The sequence below is a fragment of the Drosophila suzukii genome, chromosome 3, assembly GCF_043229965.1.
Source record: "Drosophila suzukii chromosome 3, CBGP_Dsuzu_IsoJpt1.0, whole genome shotgun sequence".
Lineage (NCBI taxonomy): Eukaryota > Metazoa > Arthropoda > Insecta > Diptera > Drosophilidae > Drosophila > Drosophila suzukii.
The window spans coordinates 71,821,486-71,847,179 of NC_092082.1; the positions used below are offsets into that span (position 1 = coordinate 71,821,486).

At 38.4% G+C, this 25,694-nt stretch overlaps 1 protein-coding gene across 3 annotated transcripts in view; it reads left to right on the forward strand.

Annotated features, from left to right (window-relative positions):
* Positions 1 to 25,694, forward strand: part of hth (Meis homeobox homothorax) — a 111,099-nt gene that overhangs the window by 61,078 nt on the left and 24,327 nt on the right. For 2 of the 3 annotated variants that reach the window (XM_036817167.3, XM_036817166.3), the window contains exons 8-9: positions 7,462 to 7,509; positions 24,486 to 24,581. In XM_036817167.3, the coding sequence (XP_036673062.1) occupies positions 7,462 to 7,509; positions 24,486 to 24,581 (144 nt within the window). The remainder of the gene's footprint in view (positions 1 to 7,461; positions 7,510 to 24,485; positions 24,582 to 25,694) is intronic. The other variant, XM_065866390.2, reaches the window with a different exon arrangement.

Here is a 25,694-nt window from a genome sequence, read left to right on the forward strand (position 1 = left end):
GAGCAGACAGCCGGAGAAATGGGGAGCGAACCGGAGCTCCTCTTCACATTTAAATGCGCACATAATTTCTAATTTGTGCGTCTAATTTATGGGCTCCGAGTGGCAGCCAGAGACCCCAAAAACTTAGCACAACAAACTTGCCAATTTAACGGGCGCCCAACCAGAAAAAAAATAAAGTAAAAACACTGAAGTGAAGTAAAATAAAAGAAAAGCGAGTAGAGTAGAGTAGAGCGAACTGAAGTGAAAGCGGTCGGCAGAAAAGTTTTCCTCATTTCGCACTTGTACGCCCAGAAATAAGAAATAAATAAAGCCATTTCTTCTAATATACAAAAAGCCTCGAATGAGAAAATTACTTTTTTATAAGGAGGGAAACCCACAGAACAGCCGCCCCCGAAAAAGCGAAAGTAACCACCCCCACCAACCCAAACCAAACCATCCATCCCATCCCACAAGGCCACACCTTGATGTACAGGGTGGGTGGGATGTACAAGTACATTGCCAAACATTGCCTAATTTGGAATTGCCTATGAAATGTGCATTAGAATAACTAGAATCTACTACCAAAGTGTCACCCTTCGGAAAACGAAAAAAGAAAGTCCCCCCCAAAAAGGTGTGTAATAAAAATAAATGTCTGTCGTTTGTTTATATCAAAGAAGGCAGCAATTTCTTGGCCGGAAAAGTTGCGTATTATTTTGTTCTATCTTCGAGCCTGCCAGGCGAAAACCCTTTGCAAACACCTGGTGTGGTCCACCAAAACTAAAGTAAAAAACAGAAAAAAACAAGGAAAAAATAGAGGGAGTGAAACACGCACATTGATTGCTCAAAGGGCAAAAAATCGAACTAAATTTTACGACATAAACATAAATTTTATGACAGCCCAGAAAGAAGTAAACGCCCGAGTCGGGAAACCGGGAAAAGGAAATCAATTTTATGCGCTCTGGCCAGAAGTAAGAACAACAAATATTTGGTGGGGGAGCCCCATCAAAGCTTCAGAGCGCGAAGATCTATAAAATCTATGTGAGAACTATTAAAAAGTCGTAAAAAGAAAAACTATGAAGGGGTGGCGATGAGGAGTTGGGCGATCTTTCGGTTCTTGGTCTTTGGTTTTTGTGTTTGGCCTTTGGCTGTCGTAAAGTCGCCAATGGAGATTTATTTCTGACTTATCGCCTGGGAAATGGCGTTAAAACAATCAGACCGAGCGGCATTAATAATGCCATTACAAGTGTAATGTAATAATTGTCCCTGGTCATCCAGGCCTCTCTGTGCAATTAGGTCGCCTCGAGTTCCCTTGCATTATATAGGTGTATATATATACAATTTTCTTTTTTTTTGGGCCTTAATGTAAACGCATTTAAACGCAATTACTTTTCACCCAACGTATGTATCTCTCTGTGCCGGCCAACACGTACCAAAGCCATTTCTGTGGCTCTTCGGCTGATGATGATGATTGCCGGCGTCGCTTCGAGTGTCGTCATAAAGATCTTTTATCAAAACGTTAATGGATTGACTCATACAAAGCACTCTCTATCCCTGTCTGCACGGGAAAAAATCAAATAAATAAGGGTCAGTAGGGAAATGTATAGAAAAAGTATGTTTAAAACCACAAAAGTGATTTTTTGATCCGGAAAAACCATATACCATACCATTTAAGATCAAATTGATTGAGAAAAAAACGTATAAAGACTTTAAGGTATTATTTTAGGACTTCATAAAATTAAATACAATTTTTAACAGTGTAATCTTGCGTGCACTTCTGTGTGCATAGGGCTTACACGTGTCTGTTGGCCGAGTTTTTGGGACAATTGCAGCGGCCTCGGGTCTTCGGCTCGTGTAATATGTAATGGGAAGTTAATGAAATGCCTCACATTTTCCCCCGACCCCCGCTTATCTGCGTTGAAACTGTTATTAATTATAGGCGCACCCTAATTTGCTGCTAGTCCGGGTATCATTTGGAGTCCCCAAAGTCGTCAGAGAGTGCTGAAAGCCTATATTAATTGCATTTTAATGAAACTGAATAAGGTACAACTGGCCGGCCCCGGGGTAAACATAAACCCTTTTTTATTTTTGTATTTTTCTAGGGAATCTAGATCTATATAATAAGATCCTAACGGCACGATATCAGCCTAGTTGTTAATGATATGGTAAATGCTCCGAATCCTTGGAGGGTTTTGCAGCGGAATATTAATATTAAAAAGATTAACCGGCCTTCGAATGACACTTTGTCTATCCCTGGTTGGATTTTATTGGTCGAACCACAAATGAAATTAAATATTCGCAGCGTAAAAAATGCATTAAAAAAAATGTGAGCCTCTGCGGTTGGCGCATTTGTTGTTTTCATTGCATTATCAGGCGCCATGACAAGAAAAAATACACGAAAAAAACGAGGCAACAAATAAATAAAACATGCATGTGGAGAGGCTTATATAGCACATCTGTCTCTCTGTGTGTGTAGGTGCATTGTTGCTGATAAAAAATGCATTAATTCATATACAAAATGCAATTAAGCGCAGTGGCTGCCACAATAAAAGCACGAAATCAGTGATGACCAACTAAAAAAATGGAGAGCGCAAAAGTATATTAAGTTGAGTCGTCGATGGTTTGCATACCCTCGATAATAGGTATTCATTTACCTAATTAACTAATCCACAAAACCAATAAATATTACTAATATCATAGTGTTTTATAGGAAATTCAAAGGTTTTATTTATTAAAATATTTCTTAGCTATATACTTCATTCAACATGGAAATACCTGAAGCTATTCCAGGGTATCAAAGAGAAAAGTGCTGCATAAATAAAATAGTAGGCGCCGGGGGGCAGCGGTGGATAACAGCAAACGCAGCAGTTAAATTAACAAATTGCATGCATATTTTAATAAAATAAATATTTTAATAAGATTAAACTATAATGCAGCCAAATGTCAAAGCCGCGCGTTGCACATTCCCCAGCGAAAGAAATTTGAATAAAAAACTGATTGCTCTGTTTTATACATATTTTTTTTGTTGCGCTGTTGTTTAATTTATGCGGTTTTCAATTACCCTTTTGATATGAATTAATGACCGCATACAATGCATAATCCTGGGGCAGCATATCGCTCTGCTCACATAATTTAATTAAACATTTTGTGGCAGGTGGGTGGTGGTTGGTTGGTTGCCGGTGGGTTGTAGGTGGGCTATCATGTTGCACTTGTCTCTATCCACAAGCCATCTATCCCCATGCCATTTGCCTTGCCTTTCGCCAATAGCTTTTTGTGTTGCATGTTGCTGCTGCAACATTCCTGCTGCAACAACTGCAACGCCGACAGCAACAACAACTGCGCCAAGAGCAACAACATTCTTTTCCTGCTCGCTGGGGCAGCAAAATTTCATGCCTGTGTAAACTATTTGTCGACAATTTTGTCTGCTACAAAAGTCCGCATGCCACAAGACCAGACCCGTAGACCATATAGTCTATAGAGCGAAGACTATAGAGCCAGGCTTTGGATCGAGAGGAGAATGAATCCAGTGGATGGAGATGGAGCCAAGACTAAAGCGTTGAAGCGCGCGCCGCCGGCACGAACACGCTCAGCCTTCAGCTTTCAGCCTTTCAGCCTTTTGGCCCTGGCCAATTGCCGCTCTAATGACTCCGCTCCTGAGTGGGCAAAACTCCTGCCAAACTCCCTGCCAATCAAGTGCAACTCTCGAGGCGCATGCAAAGTACATAAACAATGATGGAAATCAATGGGTGCACTCAGAAAAAAAAAATTTATGGAAATTCAGAGGGAAATTTTAATCAAAATATCATTAAGAACTTTATTTATGAAAACAAGTAACCACTATAAGTTGATCTTCATTTGTAGAGCAGGACTTTTATATGTAATCGTATCATTACAAAATATATTTTTAAAAATTACTCAGGTACTTGCCCTACATTTTTTAAAAATATTGCAAATTCTTAATCTACATCCATCTTATTTAAATTATCGCTGTTTTTCTTAAATGTATCAGAACTTCAGTAAGAAGAATTAGAATTTTGATTGCAGACTTAAGAACGTGTCTTTCTCAGAAAAGTTCTACAAAATAAAATTCTTTGAATAAAAGTTATTTAATGACAAAAGTGATTAATAAGTTTTGCTACTGCATCTGAGAACTTCTTTAGGGCGTACTAAAAAATAATGAACATATGCCTAGTGTCTAAAAATAAGATGAAGTCATTTGGTGGTACCTATTTATTCTTCTTCAAACATTTTTTAATGTTATTCTCGATTTTTTCTCAATGTAATACTATCAGTCTAGAGGCAAGGATGCTTCGGAAGTTACCCTCCTTATCGGCAATGAAAAGTTTGGCGCGTTTAAAGTAAGTTTACGTGTAGCACGGCAAAGTGCATTGATAAGGAGAGCCCCTCCACAACCCCTTCTTTGCCTTTTGCTGATTAGTCGATCAATGTTCGGTCTGAACGGAATCAAGCTTTTAAATATGCAAAAAGGAGAGGTACAAAAAAAAATGTAAAAAATATATATATATACATACGGCGTTAAGAGCTCTTAAGACCAGCGACTTCGAACCAGTTTTTGGACCCTCTTCCAGCCCTTTTCTTTCTCTCCCCCCAACTCCTTTTGGCCAACGCCATTATGGCTCATTATCGCCCCGAGCAACACAACATCTTACATTATGCTGATGAGTTTTTTGGCCATTCTAATAGGAAAAGGCCTCGGCTAATTTATAAAATATATCTAGAGGAAAAGATACAAAAAACCAAAGCAGGGGGGAAAAGCACCACCGCCCCTTTGGTGGTTTGTTCATTAAACGACTGCCACGCCCACCAATGGCTGTTCATTAATTGTTGACAATGATTACCTGGCCAACAGAAGACGAAGACGAAAAACAACGAAACGAAACGAATCGAAATGAAACTAAGGCAAAAACAAAATAACAAAAAAACCAAAAACAAAAAAACAATCCAAGTCTCGAGGCGAATGCAATTTCAATTTTCAACGACAGGTGATAAATAAATCGAAACGCAACGAATTGAAAGCAGCAGCGGTGGCATCGGCAATCGATTCGTTGCGTTGCGAATGAAATTGCGCCATATTTGGGCGTTATTTGTGGCCCCGACTTTCCGACTCTCTGAATCTCCCAACCAGGTGGAAAAAGGGTGGAGGTGGAGATGGAGATGGAAGTGGAAGCCTTCTGCCCGCAGGACAGAGGTAGTAAACCAGCACAGCCCAACCCAGGGGAAGACTCCTCCAGAAGACTCCTCCTGAAGACTCCTCCTGAAGACTCCTCCTGAAACCCCAGTCTCCAAACCAAAGTCAAAGTCCAATTCGAGACTGAGGCGTTGGCAATGAGCGTCGAAGGCATTTAATTGCCACCGCGGCATTTTGACGTCTACGCATCAGGGAGAAGGGATGCACAGAGGGAAATTTTGGATAGATTTGAGATCAATTTGATTTTATATTATAAAAAAGATTATAATTATATTACCATTAAAAGAAGGGAAATATTTGATGGAAAATGTAGTATGTCATCTTCAAAATGTATTCTAAATACAATGTTCTATAAAGAAGAATTCAGAATGTTCATATCATATCATATCATATATCATATAATATATCATATCATATGTTCATATATCATTTTTATGGTTTTTCTTTTTATTTTTAGTGTAGAAAAACTATATACAAAAACTGATTCTGAACTTTAAAAATGTATAAGATAAAAATAGCAAATTTGTTTTCTACAATATAATGCAAAGATGATCTATTTTGTATAAGAAAAAATTTCGAATGGTTTCCAATGAACCCTTCCAATATTTTTGGTGCAGAATAGCTACTGAAAAGAATGGATTTGCTCTGAAAAATATAAATATAACAACATCAAATATTTTTTGGTATATAAGTATTTATTTCCGTGTCTTGAAAATTATATAGTTTCTTTTTTCCCTGCTCGGACAGCGAAAGAGACGGCAACAGAGCAAAAGAAAGAGACAGTGAAGACCCAAGAAGACTTTTTCGAAAAGGTGTTTTGTCGCCAGTCCGGCAATGCTACCTCCAATTGAGTGCGAATTGGCATTTCATTTGGCGCATTTGGCATTTTCGGGGCGCGTTGATCATTTAGCCGTGTTTAGTGTCCGTCGTTGTTGCGCTTTTTAATTTCGTTTTGTGATCAGCACAACAACAGCAACAACAAAAACAACTAAAAAACCGGGAAACAGAGCGACAACAACAAAATGATTTAAGATGTTCGACTGTCAGTGGTGACAACATTGACAGTAAAATTATTTCTACGCGCTGCAGAAGGTTAATTATCGTTGATTTATTTACAAGAAATAAAAACAAAAGAAGAAAACTCCTGCTGGGTAATAAAAATAAAATTAAAATTAAGCATTACAAGCTCGTAACCACAAACGGAAATCGGGAAGAAGTAGTTGCGATATCATGCTTTTAAGGATTACCTCGTTTTGGCTAACAAAAAATGCCAGCTGTCTTTATGGCCTTAAAATATCCATAGAATGTCACTTGAAAAAATGCAAAAAAAATAAATATATTTTTAATAATTTATTGAAATAAAATGCGTGCAAATAAAATGCGGCAAAAAAGATAAAACACGGCAAAATTAAGGGGGAAAAAATGCACCATGACAGCCATAAATAATTAACAATACAAAAAGAGATGAAACAGCAGAAGAGGATTCTGCGTTAATTTGCATTTTTGTTTTATGATAACAAAAGCGAAAAAAATAAGCGAAAAAGTTGAACAATTTTCAGCGGGAACAAACATGGCAAACCGCAGGCAAAATTAAAATACGGGCACAATGTAAAAATATTAAATTAACATTAACAGGGAAATGAAAGCGGTTAGCGTGGGTGTGTGCGCTTGTCAAAGTGAATTTAAAATAATTATTGTACATTATGCGCCGCAATGCGTATTAAATTAAATGCTGCACAATAATAAAATTAATCAAGCACCAAAGCAAAAAAAAAAATATGTGTATGCGGATAGAATAAAACGCGTGGCAGGAAGACCAAAAATTGCAGAAAGGTAGCAAACAAAAGCCAAACAAAAACCCCGACAAAAACTATATCGTTCAATAACAGCAACAATAAAACGCATGTAATTAAGCGTTTTAATGCTTCATTTATGGAGAAAAAAAAGGGTAGAAGAGTGGGAGCAAACATGGGCAGGAAAATATGTGCATTTTTAATACCCCACATAAAAATTGTATACCCATATACGCAGTGTTTACTGATTTTGGTTTACAGCTATAGACAAACAAAATGATATAATGTTTCTAGTTCTGGTTAGAATATTACATAAAATTAACAAGTAACAAGTAACAAGATTTGTACTTTGTTTGAAAGGAGGTAAAAAAGTATACCACAGATTATTGGTTAATCACAATTTATTGATACCTAATTATTATAATGCATGTGGACAGTCTTAATTGAAATTAATTCGCTTTTCCCCTTCTCTTCTCTTTGCAGATGGTAAGTTCTTATCATCACTCAATCCTTCAGAACTAACATATGATGGTAAGTCACATTCCGCATTAAGCCATTTAACACATCTCTATATAGAGTAGATTGATAGTCTGTAAGTTTAAGATATGGTATACCCAGTAGAACTGAAGTGAAACACGTGCTGTCCTCTTGGTTCGCACATCAATCAAAGTTTGGCCGATGGCCAAGGGCATGATCATCGATATAGGGTTTTGGGGTCTGGGATTCCTGGTTCCTTAGCCCCTCTCTTTGATGTCTGTCACTAATCCCGTTCGCGATCACGTTCATGCCCGATCCACGCCCACTTTGCTCACGGTCGCGGCTTCCTGTTTCTGCGATCTTTTAAAATGAGAAATTTCTTTTTAATTTAGACTTAAACAGACGGCGACCGACCGGGACAGCTGATAAAAAATCATTATAAAGTTAAATTTTAATTAAAAACTACAATCGATTAAGAGGGACAAGGGCTATAGGGACTGGGTATACTGTCTGCGGCTCATAAATTGAACATTGGCGGTCTCCGGAGCTTTCAACGTGCATGTGGGCCACGCCCCCTGAAAAATAAGAGGGGGGTACAAAATATAAAACAACCGACAGATGATGATGACGAACTTGTGCCAATTTTTGCGCTGCGAAAATCAGTGGCAGTTTTGATGATGTCCGAGGGCCGATAGTCGCCGGCATTACGGCATTATATAAGCGCATTTCGCTTTCATTAATGAACATGAGGCAAAAACGAATGGACGAGCGACCGGCACGTGAATTGAAATTTGATTTATGATCGGCGAGCGGCGAGCGGCCCTCCATGTGGGGCTTTTCTTTCTGTGTTCTGTATATATATTTTTTTGCCGGGCTAAGCAGCCTCCTCTGGGTCGTAAAATCCCCAGCTCAGGATGCAGTTTTCCCCTCTTTATGATGCGTTAAATTGAGGAATGGCGTGCCAGAGCATTTAAATCGTTAAAAAGGCAAGTGTAGGGCCGCTTGAATGTAACTCACATTCGATTGTTTTTCCTGCACCGAAAAGAGGTCGTAATCGTACTGGTTTGTGGTGATGAAGTTTGAGTGGGTACTAAAGACCGAGGTGATAGATATATTGATGAAATTTAAAGAATTTAAGTTGGAAAGTGATAGGTAGTAAATAGAAATTTAGGTAAAGGTCTATTAAATTGCAAATGTTAAATCCATATATATATAATATCCCTATATCATGTTATATTATAGTCGGTAACATTTCATCTTTTAAAAATGAATCCTGAAAATATTAGGAACCCTTCTTCAAAACAAAGAAGAATTTTGGTTTAGACTGATACCTACTTATAAAATGTAAAAACTTTGGTGAAGCTAAGGTTTTTTCCTAATAATGTAATAAATATCATCATATAATCATGTTATATACATATACTATATTATATCATATCATATGATAATCCAAAAGTTGCATTCTTCCCTATAAGTATGGTATCTGTTAAGATAACCTCATTGAAGACCGATTTACCAACTTGTTTGCTGTGCGAATTCAAGTTCGAGAGACCCAGTAACCTACAAAAAGAGCTTTTATTTTAGGCTGGCCAAAAAGGAGAGCAGCCGAACAATATGCCAAAAGTGTAATTTGTATTATTTCCCTGGGCTTGCCCCCGTGGGCGTTGGGGGGCAGGGGCGTGGCAGGGGGGGAGGGGCGGAGGCGGTTGCAGACAGCCGTGGGCCATGGCCAAGAACCCGAGAGAAAGAGAAAGAGAAAGAGACAGGGACAGCGAGCGTTTAAGCACAACTTTAAATAATCGTCTGTCAGAACTGTCAAACAAGCCGGCAAGCGCTAGAATTAATGGCACACACACACACACACAGATGGTGGGAGTGCGAGCGAGAGGGGCTAGGGCGACAGAGGGAGACAGCTGCAATTTGTTTAACCCTGCGCAGGCGCAAAGCGTCCGTTGAACCTGCAGTCCGTGTATATGTATATTTGTGTATGTGGAGCACAAGTTGAATTATTGTTTCTGCACATTTTTTTTGTTCGCTTTTAGCGCAGTCGCAGCGAGTTAAAAACAATGCCATTGCCATGGCGGTACTTTATCAAAATGCCCCCTCTCTTTCGGTTCACTATATGGCCCTCTCTTTCTCACTTTCAACGTGTGTGTGTGTGTAAAATTAATGTTGTTGCGCCGCAGCGGGCGAACTTTCAACTGTTGCTGCTGCTGCTGGCTCAAGATGAAAAATTATTGCTTTTAATTTATTGCATAAACAAAGGCTACGCCATCGGAATAAAAATTGCTGTCTGTGTGTGTGTGGTGTCTGTGTAACGGTTCTCAAGGTCATGGGCGAAAGAGACAGCAACTGGGGGCTTTCCCCGGCTTCGCTGCCAACTGTCAAAAATGATTTAGTAGTTCAAAGCCGCGTTTTGCGTCTGCTGCAAAAGTGCGAAAAATATATATATGTACATATATGTGAGGGCAGCGAACGTCCGACAGCAGCTGTCAAATGCAAATACAGTACAGCACAGCAGCAACATCAACATCCCCGCAGCAACACTCACACATTTTGACACAAATTTTGACAGTTTAGCAAAGGTCATTCGGAAAGTAAAAGTTGACAGGCCTAGAGGTGTGTGTGAGTGCTATGGTTAGGCAAAAAAAAAGCATCTGAAAGGGGGAGTGTGTGTATTTGATAGATTGACATCATCATTCGGCCTTTCATTCACTTGTCAGGAGCACACAGCACACACAGTTAGCGAAACTCTGAAACATTAGTTTTTTATAGTTCATTGAGCCACCGAAACCACCGAAAAAAGCGAGAGCGTATCATTGACAGACCAACAATAAACAATAATAATAAACTGACAAATCAAAATCAAAAACAAACCAAATTAGCTAGTCATAAAAGCGTCTGCTGAAGTGAGGCAACAAATGGCAACTGTTGATAGATCATTTGAAATAAAATACAACGCAGACGCGTCGTGATTTATGGCATTTGATAAATGAGAATTTAATAAATTTTTAGCTTATTTGGATTTTCAGTTTTTAGTGCGGACGGCAATTAAAACGTGTGTGCATGATTGGTTTTTTTTTTTAATATATTTAAGCAGACAAATGGTGGCGCTCGTTTCGATAGATTAACGGGGGTCTTAATGTTGTTTGATATGGGGTCTCAGTTTGGGATTCGAATTTCTTTATTTTCGATTTTATTTGCCCAGCCATCAATTAGCCAGCAAGAGCTTTCTAGCCTTAAATCAAGTTAATGAAAAATATTACCACAATTGGTTGTTCAATGGAGGGAATATTTCGAATACCTTTATTTTCTCGGTGAAAACAAATTGCTTAGACCATTACTTACCCCCAAATTGAATACCCCCAACCGTTTAAGTCACTTTCTTTGATGCTCTCGTTGGCTCATCATAATTCCTCGACAGTCACCGAAAGTTCTTTAGCCAGACAACACAACCCACATAAATCCCGAGCAGAGGTCCCTCCCAAACTTTATTTTTGTCCTCGTGAATTATGCATGCAACAAATTGTATAAAAATTTCTGCAACTTTACGTTGTTACGTGCAGAAATTTGGAAATCAAGCCAAGCCGAACCCCAGAATTGCTGGTTGAGGCTTCGAGGGCGAAAAAATATAAGAGCCCGAAAAGCCCGAAAAGGACCAAAAGGACTTGAAGGACTCAACTGTGGTCCCTGGTCGCTGGCTTAGCCCAAGTCAACCCCCAAAGGATATGCTCGAATATTTATTTTTTTTCCTCTCCGCTCGGCGTTTACAAAGTGATTACTTCTGTTTAAAAATTGATGTCTCGATGTTGGACACGTTTTCAATTTCCAACGAAATGGCGCGTGCTGCACAGCTTCCACCGCCACACTTTCCCCACCGGAAAAACTTACAGGTGCCCGTATCCATTTCCCCATTGAAGAGGAAACTCCACTCAAAATTGTCAAAAGAAATTCCTTAAATGACTTTGTCAAGTCGTTAAAAGCGAACACAATTTGGTGTCGCTTTTTTGTTTTATTTTTGTTTGTGAGTGTCTCGTTTGGCTTTAATCACCGATTGCTGTCATGTCCGAGTTGAATGGCAATTAAATGGTCTACGACTCGTTAAATCATTCATGATTAACTCACTTCAGCTCCCTGTCCTTGAAGATTTAGTGCCGTTGAGAATCGTTAAAGATATGCCTCACATTTCAGATCGGAATTGGTATCGAAAACTGAATTGATGAAAAGCAGACGCATTGCTGTCGCATAATCGATAAACTTTGATTGGCACTCATAAAACCCATCAACCGGTTGTATGTTTTTCTACTCAAAAAGCAGTAGTAGTAGTAGTAGTGGGTATATTATGAATTGCCGTCAGCCAAATAGCCAAAAAGGTAACTTGGCACAAAAGTCTGTTGGCTTCGGCTAGGCCCAAATGGCTTTTTAATTTGGTCAACGAAAACGGGTTGGGGAAAATGTGTTCGCTGATGTTTGTTTTTTGTGTCTGCGGGTTTGACATTTAATGGCCTTTTGCCTTCGGGGGGAATGTGTGGAATGTTTCATTTGCATATGCAGCCTGCGCCCTGAAATATGCAGTGGTTTTTGTTTCCACCAGCATAGCTTGAAGGTGTGTTCGGTTCGGAATTTCATACACGGAAAAACAGGAGGAATTTTGTGTGTTTAAGAGGGGGTATTATACCTTTCTTTTATGGGAAAAATATGGAATTTAACTTAAAAATATTGCTGATTTTATAATATTTTAAATAGAGAAGTAAAAAATAAATTGCTTTAATTTTCAAGATTTTTTTATATTTTTAAGATATTTCTTGGATATTTTTAAAACATTGAAGTAGGAAATAAATGATTTAACATAGCTCAAGGGTTTAAAGGAATTCATAAAATGTATTTAGTTATTTAATAAGAACCCTTGTTCTTTCTGTGCATTAATTCCCTATTTAATTTATTTTTCCCTCCCCATTTCAAGGGAAAACTTTGATTAAACTTCTTGCCAATAGCAAGCACTGCTCGTATATACAAATATATATATATGGCGTGCTATATGTCTGACCAACTTTCATATAAGTAACATAGATATAGATAGAGTGCGCCCACAGCATAATCGAAGGGGGGAGGGGAGAAAGGCAGGGGAGTTGGAGTAGCAGAAGGATATCCATTTGCCAAAATAGCAAAACTTGCATAAAAACTTTTGCGCAACAACTTGGACTTTTTCATCAAACAAAAGCAAAAAGGAAAAATAAGAGGAGAATGAAACAAACTTTTAATGCAACCTACCACCACCCAACGCCCACCTCCCACTTTTGGCAAACAAAAACAAAAACAAGCCGAAGATAGACAAACTTGCAGTACGCCTCCTCGTCCTTGTTGCCGCCCATTTGCACAGCTGTCAGTCAGTGGAAAATATTTCCCAGCCCCACAGAAGGAGCAGTAGAAAGAGAAGGCTATGCTGGAGAGAAAGAGACAGGGCTAGAAAGCTGGAAAAGCAGAGCCAACATGGCGAACAAAAGTTTTGCTCGCTGCGGCAAAAAGCGGAAATGCATTCAAAATCTAATATGGCAGCCATGGTCATGAGCAGCAGCAACAAAAACAACAACTGGGACTGGCTCCCAACCACCCACAAGCCACCCACTTTCCCACACCCCCTTTCCCCCACCTCACCCCCTTTCTCAGCAAAGTAGCAGCTAAACAAAAAGGCTAAAGAGTGCCAAAGAAGAAAATGCAATTTTCTGAAAAACCCATTAAATGTTTGCCATCAAAAAAAAAAAGATATATATATATATAGAGTTAAAGGGGTGGGGGGTGGTGGGTTGAGAATAAAAGAATGAAAGCCAGAAGAAGAAATAAGAGATGGAGTAGAACCAACTGCAAATAAAGCAAACGACGAACGCCAGAAGATGGCGGCGTTTTCCAGTGATAGACTATATGGTACTATGTGCATATAGCAGCTATACTGTACATGTCCAAAAACTACAGTGATACCTCATTACAAACAAACTACAGTCATAAATTTGAAATCAGAAATGTTCAGTGCCAAAATATCATTAATAAAACCTCAAAACAGGCGTCATTTCAGAAACTGAATATTTAATTATCATAAGAGTTGAATCCTTAATGATTTTTCTTATAAGAACAATGGGAGTTACTCATGGGATGAACTTAAACATATTAAATTAGAGTTATACAAATTAAATGAAATAAATTTGATCAGTATCTTTAAAGTAGATTTCGCTGTGCACTGATCCTCAGTTTTCAGTGGATAGCTTTATTAGAGGTATATAGAAAAAATATTTTTAAAATTAAATACCTAAGAAGTACCTATTATAATAAATACTAAGTAAAAAATACTAAATACTAATAAAAATATTGTATTATTATTTGGCAATCTAAAAGCCTTCAAAAATGTTAACTTCTTATGATAAAACACCTTTTAATGTCTGTAACAAAGTGTTCATAAGACAGGTTCGACTGTGAACCCCCTCCCCAGCATGACTTGCAATTTATACATTCTCCTCACATTTCTTTTGTGGCTCCTATAAAGCCATTAGCAGCACTTTAAATTGCCTTAAAATGTGCTCGAAACTTTAAGCCCGAATCGCATGAGGCTAAGAGTTCGTTCGAAGGCTCACATGTCAGAGGCACCAAAGGCACAATGTGCTGATAGAGCCATTTACGCCGTCAGCACATAATGATGGAGTGGGAGGGGAAATGGAAAATGGGAAAGAGGAGAAAGGGGGGATGGAGAAAGGTGGGGATCAGGATGCTCGTGAAGGAGCAGCTGCAGCGGCTGCGCTTTTCTGACGGATTTCCCCGGCACATAGCAAACACACAGCATACAGCACAGTTGCCTTGGGCTTAGACAGACGAATACGTCCATGGAATAGATGCAGACGTGGCCAAGAGGAGCTGGGAGCTGGGAGCCAGCCAGGAGCCAAGGATATCAGCTAGCAGCAGCTGTGCCCCCGTTTGTATGTGTGTGTGTGTGGCAAGGATATATGCCTGACGATGAAATTTAATGGGGTGCTTTGATGCGATTGGTTTTCATATAACGCAGGCGCTTAAAATCATCGAATCATTCAAAAGAAAACTGAGCTGACTGCTCCAGCTCTCCACTCACACACACACTTACACACTTACACACACATGAGAGCAAAGCTTTCCCCAGAACACATACACATACACTTGTAGAAAACGCAATGCTTGTGTATAAGAATTTTTTCTGCTGACTGAAAATAAAAGAAATGTAGAAAAATACTAGAAAAAAAAAGCGGAAAAATATAATGTGTATGTGTGTGTGTGTGTGCTTGAGCATTTTCCTTGGCTCCACTCGGGTTTTATATAAAGAACGAAATGACGACGACAGCTTGAGAGGAAAAGCGGTGGGGAAAAGGCAGTCGGAGTTGGTCGGTTGGAGTTTTCGCCAATACGCACACAGACAGCTGCCACACAAACGTACACCCAGCTAGCTTTTGGGATGAAAAAAGCTTTTCTTCATTTTAGTTTTCTCCTCCTTTCTTTTTTTTTTACTTTCTTTATTTATTCCTTCAGCTCCCATTTCCAGCTTTCCTTTGTCACAGCTATAAATTTGATATACATATATAAAGGGGCTATATTGAGTCTGGTGTATGCCGATTTACATGTGGAATTTAATTTAGTTGGGCGCCATATTTGTCTTTAAGTTCGGACATAAATCCACAAGGTATTCAACAAGTTCGCAGTGCATAAATTGTGGAAAAACAATGCCAAACTGATACATTAACACTTTAAGCCAGTGAAAACAGCCCCGGGGAAAATGTCTGATGTCTGGGGAAAATGCAAAACTCCCGAAAACTCGCGGCAACCCCATGACAAATCGCTCTCTTTTCTGCCTGTATATGTATGCTTGTGTGTGTGTGTGTGCGGAAAAACGCAGTCAAGCAGTAAAAACAACAAGCACACACACACACACACAACCAAAGAAACCCGTATCGATTATTGTAGCATACTTACGGGCGTCATTTCATTTTTTTTATTTTTGGTAGTTTGGTAACCAGACAAAGAAAATAATGAAAGTCATGCTTGGCTTACAGATTCCTTGAGCCTCTGTTTTTCACTTTAGTATCTCCTTTTTTTTCTGCCTGTAATCACAATTTGTATGTCTGTGCCTACACTTAATGTAGTCGAAATCGAGGCGTTTTGGAGCTCTGCCGTCTGGGAAAAATCATTTTACAGCTGGCGGGCCAAAGTTTTCCCCAGTTGACAGGCGACTATTTAACACGCGTCATAGCATGAGTTTTATGTGCACACACACACACACACACCCATCTGTGTACGGGGGAAAAATAAAAGAAAAACCAGTGTCAAGGTTAACGACCAATGAATTTATTTTGCTTGAATAAATTTTACGATAATGAGGAAATTGTCGTTGTCGTTTTGGGTATTTTTAATGGCCGTAATGTGTTGACTCTTGCTATCTCTTTCACCAAGTGCGAGTGCTGTGCTAAAATTAAGTATAAAATTTAAATTCGGTTTTCCTATATTAACCAGTTGATCTTTAAGTTACACGATTTCCCTGGCTCCCTTTGGCTTATCAGAAATGCCGCAAACGTTTTTCAATTTCCGGCCGGCATAGTTTAACCACTCAACGGTGGTGGCTTTCGCAGTTCGCATTTCGCAGGACCTCCTCAGGACGTCCTGAGTTCTGGACTTTAGCGACTCAGGACGAGCCAACTCCATTTTACGTAACATTAATTCTGTGATTTATTAGGGTCACGTGACCGTCAAACGGACGACTGAAATTGCACGAGTCACGAGCCAGCCAGACGACCACAAAATACCCATTGCCACACGGCGAAAAAAGCATAACAATATCGTTATTGTCCACTTACGAAACTCATATTAGGTTTTTACAAGCCAAATAGTTACTGAAATATCTAAGAACATGGAAAAATAGTATCGATTATGTCAAAAATGGTTTAAAAATAGGGTTACTTTTAAAATATACCGAATAAAATACCAAATTGATTCGTAAATTTTTTTAATTTCCCATTAAAAAACGTTTAGATTTTTGATTTTTACAGAATTTCTTGATCCCCTAAAATATTTAAAATATTTTTTCTCTCTGCATTTACATTTACTCATAATAATATCCTTAGCCACATGTAGAGCTCATCAAAGTCTTTCAATTCAAATCAGTCGTGCAAAAATTGCCTTCGAAATCCGCAACAAAATTCTTTGTTCGTCCCGTGGAAATTGCGGGCAGGTAAACAAGTTTCTCCACCTTCGACTGGCCGTGTTGCCTGGTTAGGTGTCATAAAGTGCATTCACATGAATGCGATAAAGTTTATTGTCAGTTGGTCGCCTTGGTGGCTTTTTCGGGCGGGGAATGAAGTCCAGAGATTGAGGGGCCAGATGCTCAAAGGAATAACAAGAAAAATTAATACCAAAACATTTGCTGGTCTGTATGGTATGTATGTCTGGATCTTGGGTCGTTGTCCGTCCGTTTTGTCCGTCCGGGAGATCGCACACGCCTACGCAAACATGTCGCAACTGTCATTTCAGCTTAAGTTGGTCCATTGTACGTTTATATTAGTCGCGGGCCAGATAAAAAAAAAAAGAAATACAAAACAAAAATCCAGAAAAAAAACCCAATGAGAAGAGAAGCGTGTGTGTGGGCAGTACGACGGGGGTAACGAGGGGTTAAAGGGGCGGGAACAAGAAGAGTTACGAGCGGACCGATCCAGACTTTCAAATTCGCTTCAAGTGTAAAGCGATATGCGGATCCCAAAAGGATGTCGCCAAAACTGATGACACAGGCTGAAGGAACGGAGTTCCATAGCTTAAGTTACAAGTCATGTTCGAGGTGTGGCCCTTGATTTTTTTATTGAAAAAAAAAAACAAGCGTCTCTTTAAGGCCTCTGGCTTTTTGAGGCCCAAACTAAAACCACTTAGTCTGCTTTAATGCATTAGAACTGGCTCCATACTAACGTATATTCATACATATATCCAGCCTAACCCCCTTTTTGGCAGCCATTATTTTCATAACTATGCGCGAAAAGCTTTTTCATTTAAATTAAAACAAAAGCAAACAACAAAATTCCTCAACGAAAAAAATGTCGGCGGGCAAACAAAAAAAGAAAAAAAACTGGAAAATTCTGTGAAAACGGCAGCGGAAAATGCCAGCCAAACTACAAAAACAGTGCAACAAAATAGATAACTGCTCTGCTTTTTTTTTTTTTGCTCTGTGCTCGTAAAGCAGCTGCAGCAGCGCCACCTTCCGGCCATCATGGCAAACTAAAAGAAAAAAAATTAAACACAAAAATTCATTCGGTGCATGTGAATAATTACACAAAAAGCCAAGAAAAAAAGAGTGAGGGGAAAAACCAAATGAAAGATTGCAGAGATGAAATGCCAATGCAATTTGGGTTAACAATATTTTGTTTGCTTTTTTTCGCTCGTCGGCTATCTGGCTTTAATTTTGCAAATAGAATTGAACGAAAAGGATGGAAATAAAATAAAGCCATATTTATTTTATTATTATTTTCCTATCACTAGGCGGGCTTAATCTTATCAATTGGGGGCTAATCTTTTCGGGATTGTACTTGAGTGAAACTGCTAAATTCATTCACAAGTTCTTAAGTACTTTTTAGTACATTTTTTGTTATGAGTTGAGATTTTCTTGGACTTTATCAAGATTTTGTTACATATTTTAAACTGGCTTTCTTATTAAAAAACAAGGGAGAACGCTATAGTCGAGTACCTCGACTATCAGATACCCGTTACTCAGCTAAATGGAGATATGCAAGCAGCAAAGCGAGATTAAAATGCGCCACCTACCGGCGGTATACAGATTTAAGCGTTATGGGCGTTAGAGTGGGCGTGGCAAATTTTTTTTTGGATCAATCGATAGGTATTGACGAGACCAATACATTTCAGTTAAAATTTTTTATCTAGCATGAAAATTGTGGGCGTCACAGGGTTTTGCGGCTTGTGGGCGTTAAAGTGGGCGTGGCAAATTTTTTTTTGGATCAATCGATAGGTATTGACGAGACCAATACATTTCAGTTAAAATTTTTTATCTAGCATGAAAATTGTGGGCGTCACAGGGTTTTGCGGTTTGTGGGCGTTAAAGTGGGCGTGGCAAATTTTTTTTTGGGTCAATCGATAGGTATTGATGAGAACATTACATTTCAGTTAAAATTTTCTATCTAGCATCAAAACTGTAGGAGCCACAGTTTTGGGCGGTTTGTGGGCGTTAGAGTGGGCGTGGCACTCTACTGAAACAAACTTGCGCTGCGCAGGAATCTCAGGAATCTGCGTGCCTAATCCCAGTATTGTAACTCTCATAGTTTCCGAGATCTCAGCGTTCATACGGACAGACGGACAGACGGACAGACGGACAGACGGACAGACGGACAGACGGACAGACGGACAGACGGACAGACGGACAGACGGACATGGCTAGATCGACTCGGCTAGTGATCCTGATCAAGAATATATATACTTTATGGGGTCGGAAACGCTTCCTTCTGCCTGTTACATACTTTCCGACGAATCTAGTATACCCTTTTACTCTACGAGTAACGGGTATAATTAGCAAAAATACTCCATGAATGTGTCAACTTTTTAATTATTTGGAAAAAACAGATCTTGAGATTAAATATTTTTTCTTAGTATTTTAATAAACTAAAATTGTATTTATTTTGATTAAAAATTGTTTTCTTATTCTGCCGCTTATCTTTTAAAAACCATGAACCTGATAAAATAAAAACTGCCGACGGCAATGCAAAAATATTCAGACTGACGAAAAGAAAGACTGAGACAGATAGAATACCTGTTTTCCCAACTTGTTTTGAAGTTTTTAGGGCCACCCCAAAGGGTTTCCCATAACCTATGCAAATTTCATATTCCGCCATAATTTTCAACCATTATTTTGTATATGCAAAAAAAAAAGGGGGAAAGAGTAGGAAACTTGTTCACCTGCCTCAAGAATCGACTAAATGAATCCATCAGAACGACCTTTAATAAGAGAGCCACGCCCCCTGCGAACCATCCGGCTTTTTTTTTGGCCGCCCACACATTTTGCCCCCTCGATTTTCCCCCAACCCATTTTCGCAACTTTTTCCCCTACGTTCATTTGGCGCGTTCAACCAATTGGAAAATTTACACGTGCAAAATGTTGAAAAATTGTTGCGGTTTATGTATTTTATTTTAAATTTTTTTCCACCTCGGCCGCTGCTGCAGTCGCTCGAAATTGTTGGGCATAAAAATTGAGAAAAGCCAGCGTAAATTTCCACACGGCAACAATTTCATTTTAAAGCTTCAAGTGACACCGTATATCTCGTATATACAGATGTATCTGTATCTATATACATATATATAGATTTTTTTTATGTTATTTAAATGTGTTCACATTGTTGTTGCTGTTGTGGCTTTTTGTAATATTTTTAATTTCGCCAAGGCAGCGACATAAATCATTTTGTCGCGCATTGCAAAAATTCCAAAAGAGCAAAGCGAAAAAATTACAAAAATTTTTAAATTAGCTCGCATGGGAAATGCCTGGGTGTTTTCGAGGGGGGGGGGGGGGGGGGGGGGTCAAAGGGGGTTTGAGTGGGGTGTGGGTGGTGGGGGTCTGAGCGAAATTAAATTTTCATATGAAAAACTCAGAGATAACAACAACAACAGAGGCAGGGGAAAGGGAACAAAGCCAAATAGTAGAAAATTGGAAAGATGAAGTTGCCTGAGATAGCAGGACAAAAGGGGGGTGGGAGGTGGGTTATGAGGGGGGCTTCTGACGAAAAAAGCAATTTTCAATTTTTCTACACAAAAATGCCAAACATGCCGGGGCTGAGAAAATCAGAGGAGGCGGCCAAGGGGGGTTCGAAGGGAAAGAGCTTGTGCTAAAAACTTTGACGACAGCCAGGCACTGGGCGAAAAGGGGGGCGGTGCGGCGGTGGGGGCGGGGCAGCGTTGGCGTTTGCGCCTTGCAGTCGCTGGCAAGTGATAAATCATTTCAACTGTCACTTTCGAAACACAATTTTATCTAAACACAGACAGAGACTCGCACACAGACGGAAAGCGACAGACAAATGCACAGAGAACAAATTCTTGATCTACTTTCTATTAAAACTAGTTGAAATATAGATGATTTTATAGAGCATTCTTAGGGAAATATTAAAAAACACATAGTTTTGATTTTTATTGCTTACTTTTAGACACCATTTGAAACTATTTCAAATCTCTGGAATTCTACTATATTAATTTATAAATTAAAAAATAATATTTAATTTTACCTTTAGTAGAAATTATGAAGATTTTACAGACCACTATTTGGAATATTCGAAAAAGCACTTAGTTTTGGTTTTCATTGCATACTTTTAGACGCCATTTAAAACTATTTCAAATCTCCAGATTTCTAAGATTCTTAATTATAAACCAAAAAACAAATACAAAATTAACAACATATTTAGAATTCAAATCATGTCTTAAATGTATCACTTCTATATTTAAACTTTATTTAAATTTTTCATATAAACTTTGAGGTCTTGAGCTATAAATATAATAAAATAAATATTTTAATTAAATATAACATGGTTTATAAGCTAGCAGTTCTATTAAAATCATTAAAATAATTTTAGATTATTTTTAGACAACTTAAGTAAGTTGTAAATATATATTTAAATATCTTTAACCTCTTTTCTCTCACTGCACTGAACAGAATTGAAGAGACTTTGGCATTGGGGTGAAGTGAACTCTATGGAAAATGGAAAATTCGTTTCGTTGCGTCTGTTGTTTTTCTTTTTTCGGCTTTTGCTGGTCGACTGGCAGGGTGGAGGGGGGGAATACTTTTGGATGGAACAGAAAGTGGGGGATAATGGGTGTTAGTTATAATGTGTGCCAGTGTGTGTGAGGAGTGCATGGGTGATAAGGCAAATGCATTTCGTAGCTCTGGGGCATCTAATCAATACCTAAGCGCCATTTATCAGGCCCATGGGCACTTCACAAAGTTCGGGGAAATGCGGGGAAAGTTCGGGGAAATGTGGGGAGAAGAATACACTTAGCTGGCGGCTGAAAAGCGAATGGGGTCGCCACCGAAATAGTGCCACTAAAAATAGAAAATCATTCGTTGCGTTTCACCGACAAAAGGCCAAAAAGCAAATCAAGCAAAGCAACAAAGGATTTAAAAATAAATATTAGATCAAGAAAATCAGAATGAAGCACCCAAACACAACCTAAGAACATTTAAAATACATTTTTAAAACAGAAATTACCCAGAGATACAAGAAAAATATGCTAAAACAAAAATACAAGTTTAAAAACAAATTGGAGAGACCACAAAACACTCGGCAATTTGAGTGAAAAACACCATAATTAGCAGGACCTAATTTAATTTTTAAAAACATTTCGAAAAACATTTTAAACAAAACGACATGCAAATAAAAGTCAAAAATAAAGTAGAACAAACGAAACCACCAATTTAATTTAAAATACATTTTTAAAGCAATTCGAACAACACACAAAAAGCAAAAATAATTTAAAATACATTCTGAGACAAGCGAACCATAAATGTTTTAGCACATTCTCAGAATCGAGAGTTGTGACATTTAAAAGCCCCATAAACAAAGAAATCTGAAAAAAGCATTTTTGTTTCAAATTATATTTATTTTGTGGCATTTTTCGAGCGTTTAAAGCGCAGCGAATTGGCTTTGTTCGCTTTATTGATTTAACATTGCATAAGGTTGAAGAAAAAAGTAGAAAAAATATTGAAAGATAGCGGAGTGACTTTAAAAATCGAATTAGTCGAGTCACAAAAATCGAAAATCATTAACTTAGCAAAAAAAAAAGAAAAAAAAAAATACAACTCAATTCGCCGCACTTTTATGTCTTCACTAGCTTCGTCTTGCTCTGGCGCATCATGAGAGAGGAGAGCCGCTGCGAGGCAAATGGCGCTGCCTTCTTACGATATTTAAGCAGCTAACTTACGGTACGATAATCTCGCCAGGGGAAATATACGCGGCCATCAAAAGAGCGAAAGAGATGGGGCATGCTTTTGGTGTGTGTGTGTGTGGGTTTGGGAGAGCGAAATTCAGCAGACTGTTTGGCTCTGTCTCTTTGTGTTGTTGTTTTTGTTTTTGTTGTGCCTTTGTTTTGTTTTGCTTCGGCTTTTTATTTTATTTCCTTACAATAAAAACGACAATAAAATTTTTTAGTGCAAAGATTTATGTGCGAACAATTTTTTTTCGGTCACTCATTGTAGATTGTGTGTTGTTGTGGCCACCAAGAAATCTCTATTAATTTTATTATTGATTTCGGTAAACTGCAAATTTATAAAATGTAAATTGTTAGGAATTTTTAATCAAATTTTAGTTTTAAATTCAATTTTAAAGAAAATAATTAAGAGCATAACTATTTTTTAAAATAATATTCCTTCAATTTCCTCAGAAAACATACAAAATAGTAAATAATTATCTTAAAAACTTATTGAAATCGATGGTTTATCAAGTGTAAAATATTAAAATCAAATTTATTTCCATCCTAATAAAACTGACAAATTGATCATTTTTAAACTAAAGAGTACAAGTTTTTTTTTTATTTTTATATTTTGTAATACAAAATAGTTAGAAGCATAACTTTATAAAATAAATATTTTTCCTTCCATTTCTATAAAATTTACAAATATTAAAAAATATTTATCACTTGTATTTGTTTAAATTGATTACAAACTAGTCTATAAAGTATAATAAATCAAAATCAAATTTATTTCCACCAAAATAAAACTTGAAAATTGATGACCAATTAAAGAGATATTTTCCCCTCCATGTTAGTTTTTCAGAATATATATTTTCGAGCGTATTATGTTACATTTTAATTGGACAGGTGCAGTTTCAGTGGCAATTTAATATTCCATTTTGAACAAAAAAAAAAAAACAAAAGAGACTTGCATTCGCTTTCGCCCACAGGGGGCGTGTCAGGGGGTGGCTCTCGAAAGGTGGGTGGCTATAAGGTTGGGCATCAGCACCACCCCATAAACACCCCACAAAAGCGTTCATAAAACGTGCCCATTTACTACCAAGAAAATTGCCCATTAAGAAGAAAACGAAGCGTAGTCTGGCCCCCTCTTCTGCTTCCTCTTCTTCTGACCATAGAATGGAAGGAAAAAAAAAAGAAAATTTAAATAAAGGTGCGTTTGGTTGTCTGCCCCCGTCGTTGAGCTCAAGAAAGTGCTTAAAAAAATAATAGAAATTGCCCGGGAGATTGGCCGAGGGTAGCTGTTGTTGTTCTTGGCCGGCACGCCCCCTCACTTCATTTTTTTCACCCGCCCTCATTGTGCTTTAAAGCCAATAAACCAAATTATTATTAGCGCCATTTTCCTTGGTTTTCCTTCTTTTTTTTTCTTACACTACGTATTTCATTTAAAGTTTTATAAGCTTAAAGTGTCCATTGAGGTTCTTATGTTTATATTTTGTGGGCCATTTTCGTTGAGGGTTCTTTTACAAAGCGACCTTTTCATTCGGAGATTATTTTTGGTGGTATCTCAGCTGGGGGAGGGGGGCTGAGGCACCTGTCACTCTACTCGAATTTTGACGAAAGCCCCAAGAAGACAACTATCTACGTAAACCTTCCACAAATATCATAAGATATATGTGCGTTGGCTTAACATATTCAGCGTGCTGTCAATATCGGTTGAAAAGCATTAAGTTGACAAGTGTTGCGAATTGTGTCAGTCAGTCGGTGGCTTAGAGTGGCTCAAGATCTTAATACTGTTGCGGATGCCTTAACTGGAAATGAGTTTCACTTCGTTTGCCGAAAGGCTTAAGAACGCGGAAAATTTAATTAATAATTATATGTGGTTTTCCCCGCTGTGATAACTGAGTGGTGGTGGAGCCCTAGTTTACCGATGGTCTTACAGAAATTATGAACTTTTATTCAAAAGATTACAATTGTAATTTTAACTGAATTGTTGTTATATTCATTAATTCATTATATTCACAAGCTAGTTATTAGTATTTAAGTTAGTACTAATCATTTCTAACATTCGGCTTTTCTATCTCTTCCAGGACGATGGTGTCGAAGAGAATGGTCCTCACCTGCCGATGCTCGCAATGCAGACGCCTCCCGGCGATTGTATTCCTCAGTCTTCCTCGGTAGTCCTGGTAAGTAATTTCTTTTTACCCAACTCCATATTCCATTATCTGTCTGGGCAGCTGATAGTGCGTCTTATCAGCGGACTTGAGCTATCATCATAAGACCAACTGACGTCAACGTTTCCATTAGATTTCAATAATTTACAACATCAATTTTTTTTACCGGTCCCTCACCTTTCCGCCTGACAGTTTTTTGTGGTCTTTTGCTGGTTGGTTTGTTGGCTGGTTTGCTTTTAATTTCTGCTGCCCCATCGATGAGGCTGCTTCTGCTGCAAAAGCGAGAGATCAAGCGGCTCAGATTGTGCCAGAGAGTTAACGTTAATGGCAAAATACTAACAATGGCTGCTGCCGAGAGTAGGTAATTTCTATAATGATATACGAACTGGCATCGCCCAACGGGCAAAGGCTCCTCCGCAGTGGAGTCCCAGTTGAAGTTGCAATCCAACACGGAGAGAAAAGAAAAAATATTAAATATTATAATAGACCAGAAAAAGTCAGAAAAATGAATTTAATAAAGTAAATAACCATGTGATTTTTGCTTGAAAGCTCTATTTTGAAAGGTAAAAAGAAAATATACCTTCAGTCTAATAATTCTGATAATATAATCACAATAAGATTTAAAAATCAGTAGTCATGTTCCTTATTTTGTACCTCATTTTTCCCCAGTGAGATCTTTAAGAGAGTGCGCCTGATCGGCGGCCATGGATCAGATCAGACGTCCCGCCTGCGGCCCCGAGTATCTTGAGTTTCTCAGTCCGAGCCAGACTTTCGGCCTGGCCAATGCCGATGCCAATGAAACGGCCATCAAAATGGCATCGACATGGCTCCGGAGAACGCCTTCGATTGTCTTCTGAATGGCAGAGTGGCCAGAGGAGTCCCTCCCTAGATCCATAGCTCCATAGCTCCATGCATCCCAAGCCAAAATGCGTGCCAATTACATGGAGCCGAAGCTTTCTTCTAATAGCAAATGCTGTAATCAAAATTCCATAACATGCCCAAAAGCCAACCTGCCCGTTCTGGCTGGCAATTCGTTAAAGTCAATTTGCAAATCATTTTTCCATTGAAACTCAATCTACGAACTACGTGAAAATACCGAAAGGCAAGACCCGGGGCCTTAATCCT